The sequence below is a fragment of the Manis javanica genome, chromosome 17, assembly GCF_040802235.1.
Source record: "Manis javanica isolate MJ-LG chromosome 17, MJ_LKY, whole genome shotgun sequence".
NCBI lineage: Eukaryota > Metazoa > Chordata > Mammalia > Pholidota > Manidae > Manis > Manis javanica.
Window position 1 is genome coordinate 5,670,673 of NC_133172.1, and position 18,111 is coordinate 5,688,783.

The following is an 18,111-nucleotide window of genomic DNA, read 5'->3' on the forward strand; positions in this document are numbered from 1 at the left end:
TCTCTGTTACCTGAATCCTAGTCCTTTTCTGTCCTCTTCCAGATGGTCTCTGCCTTGAGTGTCCATTATTCCTGCTTGGTAAGCATAAGTTTCCTGTTTTCTAGGTAGTAACACCTTGATTTTCTGGGTGATTTGTTCAAAGGTCAGCTTAGAAATCAGTCTAGGATATAGAGTCAGCACTTGGACTTTTGCTGGACCTTTTATAAAAGAGGATCTTTCTCCACTGGAGTTTCCCAGCTGGTTAGAGCCTAGGTTGGAGCTGCAGGCTCCATCACATTGCCATATGGGGAGAGCAAAGACAACACAAAGAAAGGAGAGAGAAAAGATGCAGATTCCTGGTAATGATTGGGACACCTGGATCCAGCCATGCCTGAAGCCTCCATACACCCAGTTAATTCCCTCTTATGCTTAGGTCATTTGCATTTCTGTCACTGGCAATTAAAACAGTCCTTACTTTAAAAGACTCAGTTGCAGACTCAGTTCCTCTGAGGCCCTGACTCCATTTTTGCATCCTCATGTCTCACTTGCATCAGGCTGTCCCCCATTTCTAGTTGCCGAGTCTGTCCCTATAAGACAGGGGACATCTTTCATTCCCTTGAACACAGGCACACCCGCAGCCCCCACATCCTATCAGTCCCCAGCCTCTATCCCTTCTGCCTCCTGACTTTCTCTGCTGCTTCCTCTCTTCTCCATTCCTGCAGCCTCAGCACCCACGCAGACTTGGGCTTCTCCTGGTCTGGACCCTTGCCCTAGCCTCCTCCTTGCCCTCCCACCCTCATGCCTTTCCCCACAGGATTCCAGAGGGGTCTTTCTGCACCCAGGGCAGACCCTGCCCCTCCCCTGCTCACGCCTTCCTGTGGCTCCCCAGTGCACCGCAGCTGGGCACTTGAGATCTGCATGATCGGCCCCGCCCTCCTCTCCCACCTCACCCCTTCAAACATTCTCCAGTCACCTTCTATTATTTGATTTAATGGATCCCTCCCACCCCATCCTGTCTCCACTCCACACGAGGTGCACCTAGAATGCCCTTCCGTGATCCCTTTTTCCCAGGACCCCAATGCCCTCATCCCTCAATAAGAAGCTCAAATGCCCCCTCATCCAGGAAGCCTTCTCTGACTCTTCCTCCTACCAGCTGTGTTTTCTGTCTCCTTCCTTGGCACATTCTTTATCTGCTTTTTACCCAGGCCTCTGAACACTGCCACTCTGTCTTGCTCAGGGATTTGGGCCTGTGTCTACCTCCCCCGCCAGACCTGGAGCTCCTGACTCATCTCTGCCTGGGAAGCGCAGGACATGGGTGTTAAATGCATACATGAATAACTATTTCCTTCTGTCACTGTGACCCCCACTCAGCATCCCCAACCCCATCTGCCCTCTTGGTCCTTACAAGGCAACATAAGGTAAAGAAGAAAACATGGTCTCTGGGGTCAAACAGACCAGCATGGCATGCCATGTCCAGGCTGTGCAACCTTGTGGAAGTGTCTTTCCCTCTCTGAGACTAGATTTAGCTGCCTCTTCTGGAGCTCTCTTTTTTCCCTCTTTGGGTGTCACTCCCTGTCTCTCTTTCTTATTCCCTCTAGAGTCTGGGTTCTGTGTTCCCATCTGTGTGTCCATTTTTCTTCCTCTGCCTCTGGAACCCTGCTTTATCCTGCTCTGTGCCTGAATTTGAATTTCTGTGTCATGTGTCTCAGTCTTTCTGCATCTGTCTCTCATTCTTTGTGTCTATACCCTTCTGTGTTTCTCTGTCTCTTTCTCTCTCTGTCTCTGTTGTTCCATTTCTCCATCTCTTTTCCTCTCTGTCTGTCTATCTCTCTGTCTCCTTCCCTGTCTCTCCACCTCAGCCCCACCTGCCTCTCTCTGTCCCTCCATCTCTCTCAGGCCGTCTCTGTCCCACTCCCTGGCCTGGCACACAGCCTGGGACACAAATCCCTGAATCAGCATATAACTCCTATTCCAGAAATTGTGTCAGTGCCGCAGTGGGGGTGGGGCTGGGTGTAGCCCTGGTCAGAGGGTCTGCCTCACTGCATCCTCATCTATACAGATGGCCAGCCTGGCCTACCCCTCAGGGTCCTCTCCAGGGGCAGCACCAGAGAAAGAGGTGAACCTGTGTTTGCACACATGTATGCATGTCTCTGTGTAGGTGTTTGTGCAAACACACCCATTCACTCATTCATCCATCCATCCATCCACTTATCCATCTGTACATCCATACATTCCTCTATTTATCCATCCACTTGTTCATTCATTCATTCAACCAACCAATATTTCTGGAGTGTCTTCTGTGTGCCAGGCACCATCAGGTGCTGGGGGACACAGCCGTAAACAAAACAAAGCACTAGCCCCATGGAGCTTATGCTCCTCAGTGACTTAGACTCCCTCCTGCCCCAGGCCTCGCCAGGCTGTTCCTTCTCCCGGGAGCATTTCCTCTCCCCTCCCCCACCTTCACCTGGCTTTTGCCAACTCACCCTTCTGAGCCCAAACATCACTTGCTCAGGGAAGCCTCCCAGGACCTCCTCCTCACAGCATCCTGGACTCTCCTTCATAGCATTGATATTAGTACCTACAGTTCTTCAGTAATTAATCTGTCTCCCCTACTAGACCAAAAACTCCCAAAGCTGGAATTTTTGTCTGCCTTATTCCCAGCTGAATCCCATGCCTAGAACAGTGCCTGGCACACAGTAGATGCTCAAAAAATATTGGTTGGTTGAATGAGAATTTAACAAATGAATGCATGGATTGAATTGGATGGATGTGAAGGACTCTCTGTCTCCTGGTTCCCTGTCCAGGGTTCTATGCTATTTTGCGCCCCCAGCGGCGATGGCAGGCAAGGTCCTCAAAATTCCTGAGTACAAACAATGTAGAAAGTAAGGGTCTAGATTCAGATACATGTGGCTTTGAATCTCAACCCTGACACTTCCCAGCTGTGTGACCTCAGGTAGGGTCCTTCCCCTCGCTGAGCCTCAGTTGCCCCACTTTTCAAATGTAGTTAAAGAATGCACGAACAGATGCATAAAATGACTAATTATGACAATTGCTAAACACTAACCGTTTTTTCTAAGCACCTCATATGAATTTAACCCTCAAAATAATTTAATGAAGTGGGATCTAAATTTTTTGAAAGTTGTCCTCATTTAAAGATGGTGAAACTGAGGCGCCAAGGATACAAGTGATTTATCAAAAGCCATGCCGTATGAGAGAACAAAACTGGGGCTTGAACCCTGACACACTGCCCCCAAAGTCACACACACAACCAGTGTGCTACAGCTGCCTCCTAATGCATTGCAACCTCTCTAGGAAAATGTCATGGGAGCCCAGCAAGCCCTTCTGTGAACACAGATCTGGGTGTACCCATTGCTGCATACTTCATGTATCTCTCCCCATGGAACAGGGCTGCCTGTGGACTCTGGCAGGCCAGCTGGATGGGAGGGTCTGGCTGTGCAAGGGGCTTGGAGTGTCTGGACCTCCCTGCCTCTGTGAGAGTGCCCCCATGTATGTCTCCCCAGATGCAAATGTAGGTCCATCTGGGAGAATGAAGAAACACTGAGGATAGGATTCAAGCTGAGCCTGAGGGACATTTCTGGGTGATTCTACAGTATGACAATGATTCTAAATGTATACATAGGCGGCAACTGGGGGGATAATCTAGTTAAAAGGGAGGACCTAGGGGACTTGTCTCGGAGAAGCAAGACATTGTGTACTGAGACATTATATTTATGTGGGTGTCACTTGGCAGGGGCATCACTGAGAAAGACTGAGGGGCCTCTGAGGCACCCCTGCATGCTGCCACTGCGACCATGTAGCTCTGGACCTTCTCCAAGGGATTAAACCCCACCGGCCTCAATTGTTCCCTTTGTAGAATGGGAATAACACAACTGCATCCACCTCATAGGACCAAGGTGAAGATTAAATGAGAAAATGCTTTCAAAGTACTTAGCCCAATGCCCAGATCACAGTCAGTGGCAATTATCATTAACCACTATTAATATACCAGGAACTGTTACTCGCTGCTTTTAAGAAATATGCATTAAGCGCCTACTTGGTGCCAATGTTTTATCTCAACTGGCTGGTTTTTCAAACTTCTGGATCCCTGAGGAAACAGGCTTACTGTCTATCCTTGGTTGATGAGGGAACTGGACTCAGGGCAAAGCGCGAGAGGTCAGAAAGGCAGAAGCCGGCCCGGGCAGGATCCGAACCCAGGTCCCTGCCAGTACCTCGCACGGGCTAGTATTCTCCCGACTAGCCAATTCTGTGGCTCCGCCTCCCCTCCCATCTCCGGCCCTCAGAGCTCATCAGACGGCCGGACTTGAAGTCCTGGGTCCGGCGGTGGAGGGGACTAGGGAGGAAGAGGCGGGGAGGGGCGGATTCCTGGGTCTGAGAATGGAGCGGGTGGGAGTTTCAGTACCCTGGGTCCTGGGACCAGAGGTGCCTGGGATCCCAGACTTCGCCGTCTCAGAGCAGAGCGGCTGGCGGCCAGGCCCCCTGCCTGGATTTTGGGGGAGCAGAGGGTCATGATCCCAGGTTCTTGATCCCCCACTGTGGAAGAGAGCTGGGTCTCTGACGCCTCGGTCCCAGGAAATCTTCCTCCTTCCTCGCTGCGGCCGCGCGATTTCGGCTTTGAAGCAGCCAGGTTCGGAGGAGAAGGAGGGGTGCAAAGGGAGGAGCCGCGGACCTGCGCCAGGGGCAGGAGGAGGAGCCGAGCGGGCACCGCGGCTGGCGCGCGGGGCTGCGGCGGCGGCGGCGGCGGCGGCTCCGGGTGAGTCCGCTCCTCCCCCTCCCCCTCCCCCTGCCACAGCCCCCGCCCCAGCCCGATCCTGGGGGGCGGCCCCGGCACATGGGGGCGGGGGTAGGTGCAGAGGCGCGCCGACCTCCTGCCTGGGAGTGGGAGTGCTGCAGCGCTCGCTGGCGCCCCGGGGGAGGGGCACGTGGCCTTGGTAGGGGGGGGTCCTAAAACACCTGGGTGTACCCCAACCTCGCCCACCGATCCCCCGGGCATGGGGATCGTTTACCAACTCTACGGCCCCCTAAGGACTTAGGACTCAGAGGCCTCTCAAGGTCTGGGACATCATTCCTCTCCCCTGCAGCGCCTTGGGACCCCGGCATCACAGAACCGCCCCCCCGGCAAAAAAATTTCCCATTCTCTCTGCAGCCGGGAGAGGCATTGAGGACTTCAACTCCCAGCAGGCCCTGCAGCTCCGGTCTATGAAGCTGCAGCAGAGCGAGCGCAGGGCCTGCCGGGAATTGTAGTCTCGCAGCTCAACGGGAGCTGGGGCCCCCGGAGGTGGGAGGGGGGTGCCGGACCTCCCAAGGGTCGCCCCGAGTCGAGAAACTGGCCCCAGTAAGACAAGATGTGAGTCCGGACTGAGCTTTTTCTCCCGGATACGGCCCCAGATCCGGCACCCCTCCCACCACCTGGCGCGTGGGGACGGGTCCGCAGCGTCTTGTCCGCCCTACAACCCCCATGGGTTGCCGCCAGCCGCCGCCTCGGCCGCTACTCAGGACACCGCAGGGATAAGCTCAGGTGAGTCTGACCATGCCCATGTTGGAGTCCTGGCCTTCTGCAGCGCCCCATGATCCCTGTCCATCTGTAAGCCTATCTGTCTATCCCTAATTTCCCCTGCACCCTCTTTCCAGTCCATCTCTCTGATGTCTGGCTCCAAACCACGTGTCGCTAATTCCCCTTCTCCCTGCATCCATCTCTTTCTCCTGGTCCCGTCTTTTATGCCCTCCACCCCACCCCACCGACCTTCCTTCTGCATCCATGTCTGTCTGCAGAGCCCCACTCTGTATCGTTTTGTCCATATGTGATCTCTGGCCATTATTCGGCTGTCCTTTATTTTGGCGTCCCATCCATTCTCTCAACTGCTGTTTCCATCTCAGACATTCTGTACAACACTCTTGCCTGGCGCTTACCACTGCCCCCCTGTCCACCCGTCTCTCACACTCCCATGAGTTACACACCAGCCCGTTCTTTATGGCTTGTCCATCCCAAGTCTCAATCCTCGACTTTCCCTCCATCTGTCTGTCTGTTCATCTGGTCCTCTCCTTTGGGCTCCAGTTTGCCCTCTCTGTGATCTCTGCCCACCCTGTCCTCATCTCTACCTCCGTCAACTTGGTCCCCACTTCTGCATCCTGCATCGCCTTCCCTCCCTCTTGGGCCACCCCCTGAGTGCTCTCCCACCTGGCCTCCTTCCTGCTCCTTGGACCCAGCAAGCCCTTTCCCACCGTGGGCCTTCCCTATTTCTGCTGCTTTGAATTCCTTTCCCCGGTCGAGCCCTGCTGCCCACTGGTCCTTCAGGCCTGAGGACCCGCCCCCCCGGCCCGCCCCGCCCCGCCCCATGACCGTCCACCTCCCGTCCCTCTGTGAAACATCCTCCGGCTAGTTCCAATGGAGCACGTCTCACAGTGTAAAAATGCTCGCGTGTGTATGGGTGTTTGTTGACTTGTTGCTCTTTGTCTCCTCTCATTGGATTGTGACAGCAGGAAGTTGGAGAACGCGTGGGGTTCGCTCCCTGCTGGATCTGCAGCAGCTGGCACAGGACCTGGCATGTAGTTGGTGCTCAATGAATATTCGTTGGCTGCATGAATGATGAATGGCTGCCCCCTTATCCATCCCTAAATTCTGTCCCTCCATCTGTGCAACCCTAACCTTTGTCTCCTTGTCTGTCTATCCCTTTATTTGTGCATCCTTAATCTCTTTGCCCCTTGACTGGCCTTCCCACCTTGTCCTTCTTGTCCACTTGTCCCTATTCTCTGTCCTCTGTCCACTCATGCCAGTTTCTATCCCCCTGTTACTGTCTCCTTGCCTGGCCACTGACTTTCAGTCCTTTCATCCATCTGCCCCTAATTTCTTTTCCCTTGTCCATCCCTCCCTAATTTCCATCCCCTTCTCCATCTACCCCCAATCTCTGGCCCTTCACCTATCCTTCCTGTCCTCTTTCTCTTTCTGCCCTTTATCCACCTCCGCTCCCCAATCCCGGTCCCTATCTGCACCCTGGCCCGGCCCCTCCCAAGCACAGGACCTGCCAGCCACCATGTCAGGAGACTACGAGGATGACCTCTGCCGGCGGGCACTCATCCTGGTCTCGGACCTCTGTGCACGGGTCCGAGATGCTGACACCAGTGACAGGTGCCAGGAGTTCAACGACCTGCGAATCCGAGGCTATCCCCGGGGCCCAGATGCAGGTCAGCACCCCCAGCTGTCTCAACCAGCCCCTTGCCTCCGCTACAGCCAGGATCTGGGGAGAGTCAGAGCAGCCCCACTCAGCTTTCTGTTCCCTGTGGGGCCAGTCCCTCATAAAGTCTTGCCTCCATCCTGTCTGCTGCTGGTCCCCCAAACCTCTGATATAAGGAGAAGGAGCTGTGTGGTCTATTTGACCTCTGCCCTTTTGGGTTTTATCTTGTGGGTCTCCTGCAGCCCCCACTACCACCCCACTATATATCGCCTTCAGATATCTGTGTCCGTCTTGGAAAGTACTTAAAAACTCAGGCTCTTGAGTCAGACTGTCTGACTTGTCTAGGTTCAAATCCCCTGCCCTTACTAAATGGCTTTAGGCAAGTGACTCTTCTTCTGTGCCTCAGTTTCCTTATCTGGAAAATGGGGATAATAAAAGTGACTACCTCATGGCCACCGAGAGACTCAAATGATATAATGCATGTGAAGTGCTTAGAGCAAGCTGGACACACAGTGGTTGCTCAACAAGTGTCGGGAAGCACCGATGGAGCACTAGCTGTGTAGCGGGCAGCACGCGAGGTCCTTTGCAGATTTCAACTTCTCACAATGATGATTTGTGATACATATAATCCCCATTTTCAATGGGGAAACAGGCTCAGAAGGGTGTAGCGACTTGCCCAAGGTCACACAGCTAGGAAGCAGCAGGCTTCTGAGAGCTAGGACATATCAGGAGTGCCCTTGCCCAGGTGAGGAGCCCCGGGGAAGCATGGTGGGGAGGTTACAGCGACGGTCACACGTGCTGAGCGCCAGGGGGGTCTCAGCATCTCGCATGCAGGTTGTGCAGGAGGCCTAATAAGGAATGAGACCCAAAGAGCTGCAGTTGCTGGCTCAGTAGCACAGCCTGTAGGCAGAAGAGCCAGATTTGGTCCTGGGAAGTCTAGCACACTACTGCCATTTGGGGGGCCCCAGGACCATCCTCAGGGTCAATGATTTCCTAGACAGACTCATAGAGCTCAGCAAAGCTGTTACACTTGTGGTTATGTTTTAGCACGGCAAAAAGATGGAGATTAGAATCAGCAAAGGAAAAGATGCACAGGGTAGGGTCCAGGAGAGACCAGGCAATGAGCTTCCGGTCCATTGTGTAGACACGGCTGACTGCCCACATGACTGACTTTAGTCCCCAGCCCCTCCAGGGGTCAGCTGAGGCCCACCACTCACATTGTTATGTGGCCATGTCATGGCCCAAGGTTCTCAGGTAAACAAAGCGCTCTTTCAGACAGGACGTTCCAAGGGCATAGAGGTCCCTCCCAGGAGCTGATCAAGGGCCGATCGTTTCTCTGGGCAAGGTTAGTCTTGTACGGTATAACTGCCCTGCCTCGCCAAGCCCAAATGGCTCCCAGTCCAGGCAGACAGGAATGAGAAATCGGTGAGTTTGGAGGATGATGTTTTGACTGGGAGAAGGTCTGGGTCAGGCTGCTGATGGTGGGAAAGTATCCGTGCAATGTTCTCCCCTCTTCTCTGCCTTGTCCTACAAAACAGTCCCCTTGTCTTGAGTCATCCCGTGGTGGGGAGGCTGCAAAGTCCTTGCTCTGGTTTCTGATAGGCTCCCAGTACTCTAAGCAGATGTCAGTCACTTAGAAAGGAACACCCTGCGGGATGGGGTGGGGGCAGGAAGCTCAGATGAGTTCTGCCAGATGTGTGGCCCTGCAGGTCGCTTCCTGTCTCTCGAAACCTCAGTGTCCTCACCTGTAAAATGGGGTAAATCACCCCTAGGTTACATAGTGCCATGAGGATTAACACCATGCACTGCTGGTTAAGATTCACTGGCCTCAGGCTGATTAAGATTCAGGTAGCGTATCCTCTTATAAAGGGCAGTGTGGGCTAACGATTAAAAGAATAAAATGCGAATAAAGTCTGAAGACTGCCAGTTCAAATCCCAGATCTGTTATTTACTACCTATGCTGCCTTATGCAAGTCACGCAACCTCTCTGTGCCTCAGTTTCCTCATCTTTAACATGGTTATATAGAAATACTAAACTTATAGGACTGGGGTGTTTAAGTAATAAATGTAAAGTGCCGAGGACAATGCTTGGCAAATACTAAAGGTTAGCTCTTTGGGGATGGCAGTGGGAGGATAAACTCTGACCCCACCCTGACCCCTAATCTTTGTCCTCACTCTCTCCAGACATCTCCGTGAGCCTGCTGTCGGTCATCGTGACATTCTGTGGCATTGTCCTTCTGGGCGTCTCCCTCTTCGTGTCCTGGAAGTTGTGCTGGGTGCCCTGGCGGGACAAGGGCGGCTCAGCAGTAGGCGGGGGCCCCCTGCGCAAAGACCTAGGCCCTGGGGTCGGGCTGGCAGGCCTGGTCGGCGGCGGTGGGCACCACCTGGGGGCTGGCCTAGGTGGCCATCCTCTGCTGGGGGGCCCACACCACCACGCCCACACTGCCCACCATCCGCCCTTCGCTGAGCTGCTGGAGTCCGGCAGCCTAGGGGGTTCTGACCTCCCTGAGCCGTCGTACTTGGACATGGACTCATATCCAGAGGCCGCAGCAGCCGCAGTAGCCGCTGGGGTCAAACCAAGCCAGACATCCCCCGAACTGCCCTCTGAGAGCGGAGCAGGCTCTGGGCTGCTTCTGCTGCCCCCCAGTGGTGGGGGCTTGCCCAGCGCCCAGTCGCATCAGCAGGTCACAAGCCTGGCACCCACCACCAGGTGAGACACGCTCCTGGGCTGGGGGTCCACTCTGAACTTCTGCTCCTACGCTGTGTGTCTTTCCCATCTATGGCTTTCTTGAGTTCTGGGGCGAGAGAGGCCTGGAGGTCCAGAGTCCTGAGTCCTGGGGCAGGAAGGGGCTTGGAGTAAGAATCCCTGGGTCCTTGGGAAAGAGGAGGCTGGGGGCCCAGACACCTGGGTCTGAGGGAAGGGCTAGAGGTCTGGACTCTTGGATCCAGAGGAAGGAGGAGACTAAGGACAGGACTCCAGGGTCAGGAACATGGAGGAGGATGAAGATTAGACCCCCGAGTGCCAGAGGCACAAAGCAATTCAGCTGTTTCACCTAAGCTAGGATTGGTGGTGGGACCTGGAGTGCATGTGCGCATTATTCCTCATTCTGCACTCAGTGTATTTTGAGCACCTAATCTGAGCTAGAACTGAGCTGGCTGCTGGAAAAACAGTGGGGTGCACAGCAGACAAACCCTGCCTTTCTGTCACTCAAAATCCATGGGAAGTGGGAGTCCCGAGGAGTCGCCTACCTGGGTCTGGGAAGAGGCTGGGGACTTCCTGGAGGTGGAGGCGTCTCTGCTGAGACCTGCAGGATGGGAAAGAGTTAGCCAGGCAGAGAGGTAGGGCTGTGAGCTGGGATCCAGGAAGAGTTCCAGCCTGTGTACAGGCGAGCGTCAAGGAAGTCGTAGTGCATTGTGGGAACTGCCACTGGTCACCTTGGCAGGACTAAGCCTGAGAAAAGGAAATCTGGGAGACGTGGCTGCAGATGTGAGTGGTGCCGACTATACAGGGCCTTGAATGCCACATTGAGGGGATGGGACTTTGTCCCCGGGTGCTGGGGAGCCACGGAGGGCTGTGAGCAGAGGAGGAGCAGGGTCAGCTCTAGGTGCAGAAGAACCTCTCTGGGACCACACAGGGGACAAACTAGAGGGACGGAGCGGAGGCTGAGGCCGAGAGTCCCCATGAGTGTGAGGTCGTGGGGATGGGGCGGGTGGGTGAAGTAGGGAGTCAGGGGACATGAGGGATGGGACTCATGACTGTGGGTGGGAGAGGGTGGACGGAGGTAAGGACGGCACCCAGGGCTCTGGCCTGGAACTGGGCAGCGGGTGGGGCTGTCTGAGGATCTAGGAAGAATGGGCTCGAGGGTGACCCTGAGTGTATCTGGGTCTTGTTGAGTGTGAGGGGCCTGAAGCAGCGTCCAGGGGGAAACTGCCCCCCAGAGGGAGTGTCTTGAGCCTGCTCCAAGCCACCCCAGGAGCAAGGATCCGTAGCTGCAGTCTCCCCCTGCATCCCGCCCTACGGCTTGGTGCCCTCCCCCATGCCCCACAGCCCCGTGCCTGTCTCTCAGCACTCCTGGGGCTACTGTGTCCAGTCATGGCTGCCCAGCACTGCCTGTCACTCGACCCCTTCACAGGGTTCACAGGGACTTAACCCCAGAGTAATGGTCCATGCAGGAGACGATGGATGAGCATTGGCTGTGGAGATGGGGAAGTTGGGGAGATGGGAGGGAGGGAATTTGAAGAGAGAGAGGAGGTGAGAATGACTCTCGTGTCTGACCAGCAAATTTAGGCGGATCGTGGGGAATCCAGAGGAGGAGCAGGTTTGGGAGAAGGCACTGAGTCCAGCAGGGACTGCAAGGGGTGTGGGGGCGCTGGTGGATGGCCGAGGCAGGGACTGAACCGGACTGGAGCTCAGGAGACAGACGAAGCACACACCGGGCTGTTGACATTGTGGGGACCTGGGGTGTAGATGAATTTGTCCCGGGAAAGCGTGTGAGTGAGAAGGTGGAAAGGCAGCCGAGATGGCTGAGGATGGAGCACTGGGCTTCCAGCGTGTTCCACAAACACAGCCAGTGGAGGAAGCTGAGAAGGGACAGGCCAGGTAGCGGGATGGTCAGGTGCGAGAGGATGAGGCTGGGACTAGGATGGGTCGGGGAGATTTGGAGAAGGGCAGGTGAGGGCTCGGGAGGGCTGTGAGGGGCCCCAGGGATCCACAGAGAAGTTACTCCGGGTCACCCACTTGAGGCTAGGAGTTAGCCTTCTGGTCTGGCCTGGAGCTAGCCCAGAGAAGGCGATAACACCCCCCACCCCCACGCAGATGGGAAACTGAGGCCCAAAGAGTACAAGGGCCTCGCTCGAAGTCTGAATGAGCAAAGGTGGGCTTGGTTGTGGGGCTTGGGGAAGAAGCAGGGAGGAGTCCACAGGCCTTAGGATGCAGTCAAAGTTCATTGTAACTGACCCTGCCTTCGCCTTCCCCACCCCACACAGGTACCCGGCCCTGCCTCGGCCCCTCACCCAGCAGACCCTGACCCCACAGCCGGACCCAGGCAGTGAGGAGCGGCCACCTGCCTTACCCTTACCCCTGCCAGGCGGGGAGGAAAAAGCCAAGCTCATTGGGCAGATTAAGCCGGAGCTGTACCAGGGGACTGGACCTGGCAGCCGGCGTGGCGGTGGGGCCCAGAGCTCTGGAGATGCCGGCTCTGGGGCGCCCTGCGGCCGCATCAGCTTTGCCCTGCGGTACCTCTACGGCTCCGACCAACTGGTGGTGCGGATCCTGCAGGCCTTGGACCTTCCTGCCAAGGACTCCAACGGTTTCTCAGACCCCTATGTCAAGATCTACCTGCTGCCTGACCGCAAAAAGAAGTTTCAGACCAAGGTCTGGAGTGGCAAGCTGGATCCGGGTCTCACGGTGGAGGGGTCCATGGGTCTGAGCTCCTGGGCTGGAGGGAGGAGGGGGCTGAGGGTCTGGGCTGCTGGGTCCTGGAGAGGAGGGGCTGGTGGTCATGGTGTCTCCCACCCTCACCCACGCCCCCCAGGTGCACAGAAAGACTCTGAACCCCGTGTTCAATGAGACATTTCAGTTCTCGGTGCCCCTGGCTGAGCTGGCACAGCGCAAACTGCACTTCAGCGTGTATGACTTCGACCGCTTCTCGCGGCACGACCTCATCGGCCAGGTGGTGCTGGACAACCTTCTGGAGCTGGCCGAGCAGCCCCCCGACCGCCCGCTGTGGAGGGACATCGTGGAGGGTGGCTCGGTCAGTGGCCCTTGCATCCTTCTTTCTGGAGCCCGGGACCCCTCAGTTTGCAACCTCCCTGCCCAAGGACTTCATAACCTTCTAATTTCTTGACCCAGATTTTTCTTTTAAGATTTATTTTATTGCAAGATACTGCAAACATATAAGCAAGTATAGAGGAGGCTATAAATGGGCTCCCTTCCCCCTGCCACTGGCAAATACTAATACTGTGCCTGGGCCCCAGATTTCCTAACTTCTGACCCCCTTTGACATCTAGTGGTAACAATCCAGAGAATTATAATAGACACCCTTGTACCCACCAGCCACTTTTATCATAACTTCATGCCGTGACCCCATGACTTCTGCCCTCTGACCCCAGATTCCTGACCCTCCAACTTTCTGACCCCAGAATTCCTGGCCTTTGTTTTTCTGGCTTCCTTCATCTTCCAACCTCCTGACAGTTCCCAAACTTTCTGAGCCCCCATTCTTACTGACCTCTGACATTGTACATTTCAAACCCGTGACCTTCAAATGCTCTAATCATCTCATCCTCTGTTTCTTCACAGTCTCTACCCGAATCCTAATAGCCTGATTCCCCCAGACCGTAGGCAAACTGGGATCCCCAATAACCTAACACCCCCCAATCTCCCAGCCTCCAGATTGCAGGGCCCACAGCTTCCAGCACCCACTGTTGGCACCCTTCCTCTCTTCTTGTGACCCCCACCCTCTGGAGCCTCATTCTCCTGTGCCTCTAATTCCTCCCTCAGCCCAGCTCCTAGGTGCTTGTTTGACCCTTCCCGACCCCTTCCATACTCCCAAACCTCAGGCCCCCACCTCCTCCGCCCTCTGGATTCCAGTCGGTGGTTTCCCAGCATTCCAGCTCTCTGCCAGGGCGGGATAGTTGTGTGTGTGCTGGGCGAGTGAGCCCTGTGCTCATGTCAGAGAGGGCTGGCTTTGCCCACCTGATGGCCATGCCCTTCACTGAGCCTTCTGCTCTGATTCTCAGTTTCCCCGTATGCGTGATGACATCGTCGAACTGGGTGCCTATGGCTCTTCCTACAGTCCCCTTCCTGGAGCTCTCCCCAGCCTGCTTGCTCAGCCCCCAAAGCGCAGCCTCTGAGAACCGAGTGCCAGGTTCCAGGCTTCATACCCAGGGCCTTGGTCCATCCCGCCGAACCCCACTCCCTGCACCCATCTTTGTCTCCTGGTGTCTGTCACTCTCTCTCTCCTCCCCTTCATTATCACTCAGGGGCTTCACTTATTCTGTGATTCATTCATTTCTTCAACAACTGTCGTTGTTTTTTCAGGATCAGGACCCCGGGACCCCAGACAGTCCCTGGGAGCTCTGGGTCTAGGTTCTCACACAGCTTGTCAAGGGCCAGCTTTACGGGGACATGCAGAAGGAGCATGGGCTTAGGGCTGTAGGGGATCTGGGAGGAGGCGACAGCTAAGTGGAGGAGGCTTCTAAGCAGAGGGAACAGCCTGGGCAAGGCCTCGAGCCCAGGGACCTGGGCCTCAGCCAGTGCGGCCGGAGGCCGGGCAGGGCAGGGTGGAGGCCCAGCCTGCTCTGCTGGCCACTCCGGGTCTGTGTGTGCCGGTGTGGGGGGGTCTCATTCTGGGTCTCGGCACTTCCTGCCCTCCCTAAGACCCACGTCCTCTCTGTGTAGTTCTCCAGGATCTCTGCCCCCGACTCTCTTCCTAGGTCTTTGCCCTGCCCGCCCTTTCTGGGCCTATGTCCCTCTCTGGGGCTCCACCAAGTCTCTGTTGCTATCCCGCCAGACCTCCCACCCTGGGGGGCTCCGACCACCCCCCACCCGCGGTCCCCCACCTGCTCTCTGCACCTCCACTCTGGAATCTCTCTCTCTCATCTGGGCCCCTGTCACTCTCCAGGTCTTCATGCTCCCCCGCTGGGTCCTTCCTACCGTAAAACTCTGCAGCTCTGTCTTTCTGTCCCTCTCAGTGCCCTGGTCTCTGTCACAGACTGTTTCCCACCACTGTCTCCCTCTCCCTCTTTCACTGGCCCCCCACTCACGTCTTGTCCAGTGTTCCCTGCAGAACAAACCGACTTTGCCAGGGGTGGGCAGCTGTGGCCAGGGAGTTACCAGGTTCGGCCCAGAGTCAGATCGTTAAGTGCCGTGGAAAGCTGAGCCCCTGCAATCACAGAGGAGAGCTGGAGGCGCCAGATGGGAGGGTGCCAGGGGAGACCGGGGCAGGGCGTCGCTGAACTTTCCCCAATTGCAGGAAAAGGCAGATCTGGGGGAGCTCAACTTCTCACTCTGCTACCTCCCCACGGCCGGGCGCCTCACAGTGACCATCATCAAAGCCTCTAACCTCAAAGCGATGGACCTCACCGGCTTCTCGGGTGCGTTCCGGGGGGCGCCGCAACCGGACGCGGGCGGCTGGGGCAGGGCTCCTGGGGCTGCGGGAGGCGGGCTGGGGACGGGGCTCCCGGGGCTGCGGGAGGAGGGGCTGGGGGCGGGGTTCCTGGGGCTGCGGGAGGAGGCCTGGGGGCGGGGCTCCTGGGGCTGAGGGAGGAGGGGCTGGGCTCTGGGGCTGAGGGAGGAGTGCTGGGGGCGGGACCCCTGGTCTGAGGAGGAGGGGGCTGAGGGAGGAGGGGCTGGGGGCGGGGCTCCTGGGGCTGCGGGAGGAGGCCTGGGGGCGGGGCTCCTGGGGCTGAGGGAGGACGGGGTGGGGCTCCTGGGGCTGAGGGAGGAGGCCTGTGGGTGGGGTTCCTGAGGCTAAGGGAGAAGGGGCTGGGGGCGGGGCTCCTGGGGCTGAGGGAGGACGGAATGGGGCTCCTGGGGCTGAGGGAGGAGTGCTGGGGGCAGGACCCCTGGTCTGAAGAGGAGGGGCTGGGGGCGGGGCTCCTGGGGCTGGGCCAGGAGGCCTGTGGGCGGGGTTCCTGAGGCTAAGGGAGGAGGGGCTGGGTTCGGGACCCCTGGTCTGAGGAGGAGGGGGCTGCGGTCTGAGGGAGGAGGTCCTCTTCAGTGCCCTCCATGCCGGCTCACAGACCCCTACGTGAAGGCCTCTCTGATCAGCGAGGGGCGGCGTCTGAAGAAACGGAAAACCTCCATCAAGAAGAACACGCTGAACCCCACGTACAACGAGGCGCTGGTGTTCGACGTGGCCCCCGAGAGCGTGGAGAACGTGGGGCTCAGCATCGCGGTGGTGGACTATGACTGGTGAGGGGGCGCGGCCGGGACAGGAGGGGAAGGGGCGCGGCCGCCCCCTCCCGCCGCTAACCACCCCCCTTCCCAGCATCGGGCACAACGAGGTGATAGGCGTGTGCCGCGTGGGCCCCGACGCCGCCGACCCGCACGGCCGCGAGCACTGGGCCGAGATGCTGGCCAACCCCCGCAAGCCCGTGGAGCACTGGCATCAGCTGGTGGAGGTGAGCGCGGCCGCCCCCAGAGCCCCTCGCCCCTTCCTGCACCCAAGGCTCGGCAGGGTCGGGGAAGCTGCGCTCCAGTCCCTGCTCCCCCAGCTTCAGCTTGTGGCTTCGAGCAGCCTCTCTGCTTCCGTTTTCTCTGCCGGGAAATGGACTTTTTCCCAGGAATAGGGAAGGATTTAAGCGGCTGAGCACGGAGCCCCGATGTGAGTTTTGAAAAGCTGTGGCTGCTTAGCTGGACAGCTAGCTGTTCCCTTTTTCCATCACTCACTCTTCTCATTTATTCACCCATTCATTCCACAGACTTCTCCAGAAGCTCCCATGTGCCATGCTCCTGCTGGGCAATGCAGGGCTGGGGGGCACGGAGAGGAGTTGAACCCTGGCTGAGGCTGGTCCTGACCCTTTCAGCCAGCAGTTCTATATATGGCCCCAGAGGCATTTTCTACCTGCAGGGCTGACACTGCCCCCTTCCTGCACTCACAGCCCTTCGAGGCTCCCCAGCAACACACCCCTCCCCTCAGCCTCTTGGCCCCTCAGAGGCCCCATCACCCCTGTGACCTTATCTCGCTTTACACTTCCTGCGGCTTCTTTGTGCCTCAGTTTCCCCATCAGTAGACTAGGACTGTAATCCCACTTGCCTCATCACTTTTTCAGAGCTGAGTGGGAATGATGAAAACAGGTTTGATGTCTCATTTGATGTTGATTATTAGAGATTGTTTTGCCTCTCTTGCCCATTCCTGAACCTTCTGGATTCCCACCTTCAGGAAAAGACTTTGACCAGCTTCACTAAAGGCAGTAAAGGATTGTCAGAGAAAGAGAACTCAGAGTGAGGGGTAAGGAACCTAGATTGGGGGTGGGGGCTGGACACCTGGACTCCTGGGTCCAAGGGTGGAAGGGCACAGGACCTGGATTCCTGGGTCCTTGGGGCGGAGATGGAGCAGTAGCAGGTCATCGGCCCATTCTTTGCTATGACTGATGTTTCCTCCCTACCCTGTCCTGCAGGTCTGGCCTAGGCTCAGGATCGGACCAGGCCCCCTCAGGACCCCATCTCTTCCTGCCCGGACTGTGAATTCATCTCCTCGAAGCCATAACGTCCGAGCTGCGTGGTGCGGGGCAGCCCTGGGCTGCCCACCCTTCTACCCCCCAGGAGGCGTGAGGGTGGGAGGCAGGCGGGCTCAGCTCCCTGTGACTGGATGGGGGGAATTCAGCTGCCACTGTGTCTGTCTGCCCTTCCCTGGGGCTCCCCTTCCAGGCAAGGGGCTGTGCATGTCTGGGGGATCCCAGCCCCCCAAAACCCTCAGTCTGTCTGTTTGTCTGTTTCTTTGCTGTTAGTCCAAAACTTGGTGTCCTGACCCTTATTTTCACCTGAATGTCAGCAGAGTAATCCTCCATGTTCCCCCAGACATGTACACATCCACGTCTACCCCTTCTGTTTGCCACACCCTGCGTCTGGCTGATCCCCCCACCGCTGCTGCTATCAATGCCAGAATAAACATATACTGTGGGTCTCACTCCATCTGGGGCTCTTGTCCTCTCTGAGATGGGGAAGCTGGGTTGGAACATCCTGGATCTGGGTTCAGATGAATGTTTCATTCACTGACTAGGTGACCTTTGCAACTTAGCTGATCTCTCTGAGCCTTAGTGTGTAAATGTTACATTGGCCAGGACCACTATGATTATAGGGTACAACATGCAACACAAATTACTGTAAGCCACAAGCAGATTGGAAAGACCTGTGTGCATGTGAGTCTGAGCATACAGAAGGACTTCAGGCATAACTGGATCCAGGTGCTCAAGTGACTATGCTTTGCTCTTTATTGGT

At 56.7% G+C, this 18,111-nt stretch overlaps 1 protein-coding gene across 9 annotated transcripts; it reads left to right on the forward strand.

The window, feature by feature from the left end:
• Window positions 1-4,642: 4,642 nt before the first annotated feature.
• SYT3 (synaptotagmin 3) lies at window positions 4,643-17,805 on the forward strand. 9 transcript variants are annotated; one of them, XM_073225766.1, is made up of 12 exons: window positions 4,643-4,750; window positions 5,386-5,515; window positions 6,475-6,550; window positions 7,009-7,179; window positions 9,354-9,879; window positions 12,156-12,543; window positions 12,704-12,922; window positions 15,143-15,263; window positions 15,912-16,083; window positions 16,160-16,292; window positions 17,054-17,122; window positions 17,292-17,805. In XM_073225766.1, exons 4-11 carry the CDS (start codon window positions 7,029-7,031, stop codon window positions 17,117-17,119), a joined length of 1,776 nt encoding a protein of 591 aa, XP_073081867.1. In that variant the 5' UTR covers window positions 4,643-4,750; window positions 5,386-5,515; window positions 6,475-6,550; window positions 7,009-7,028; the 3' UTR covers window positions 17,120-17,122; window positions 17,292-17,805. The 9 variants fall into 9 exon arrangements, with proteins under 9 accessions (XP_073081867.1, XP_073081868.1, XP_073081869.1 ...); XM_073225767.1 differs by having other exon boundaries at window positions 7,014-7,179; XM_073225768.1 differs by having other exon boundaries at window positions 6,475-6,543; window positions 7,014-7,179.
• The last annotated feature ends 306 nt before the right edge of the window (window positions 17,806-18,111 follow it).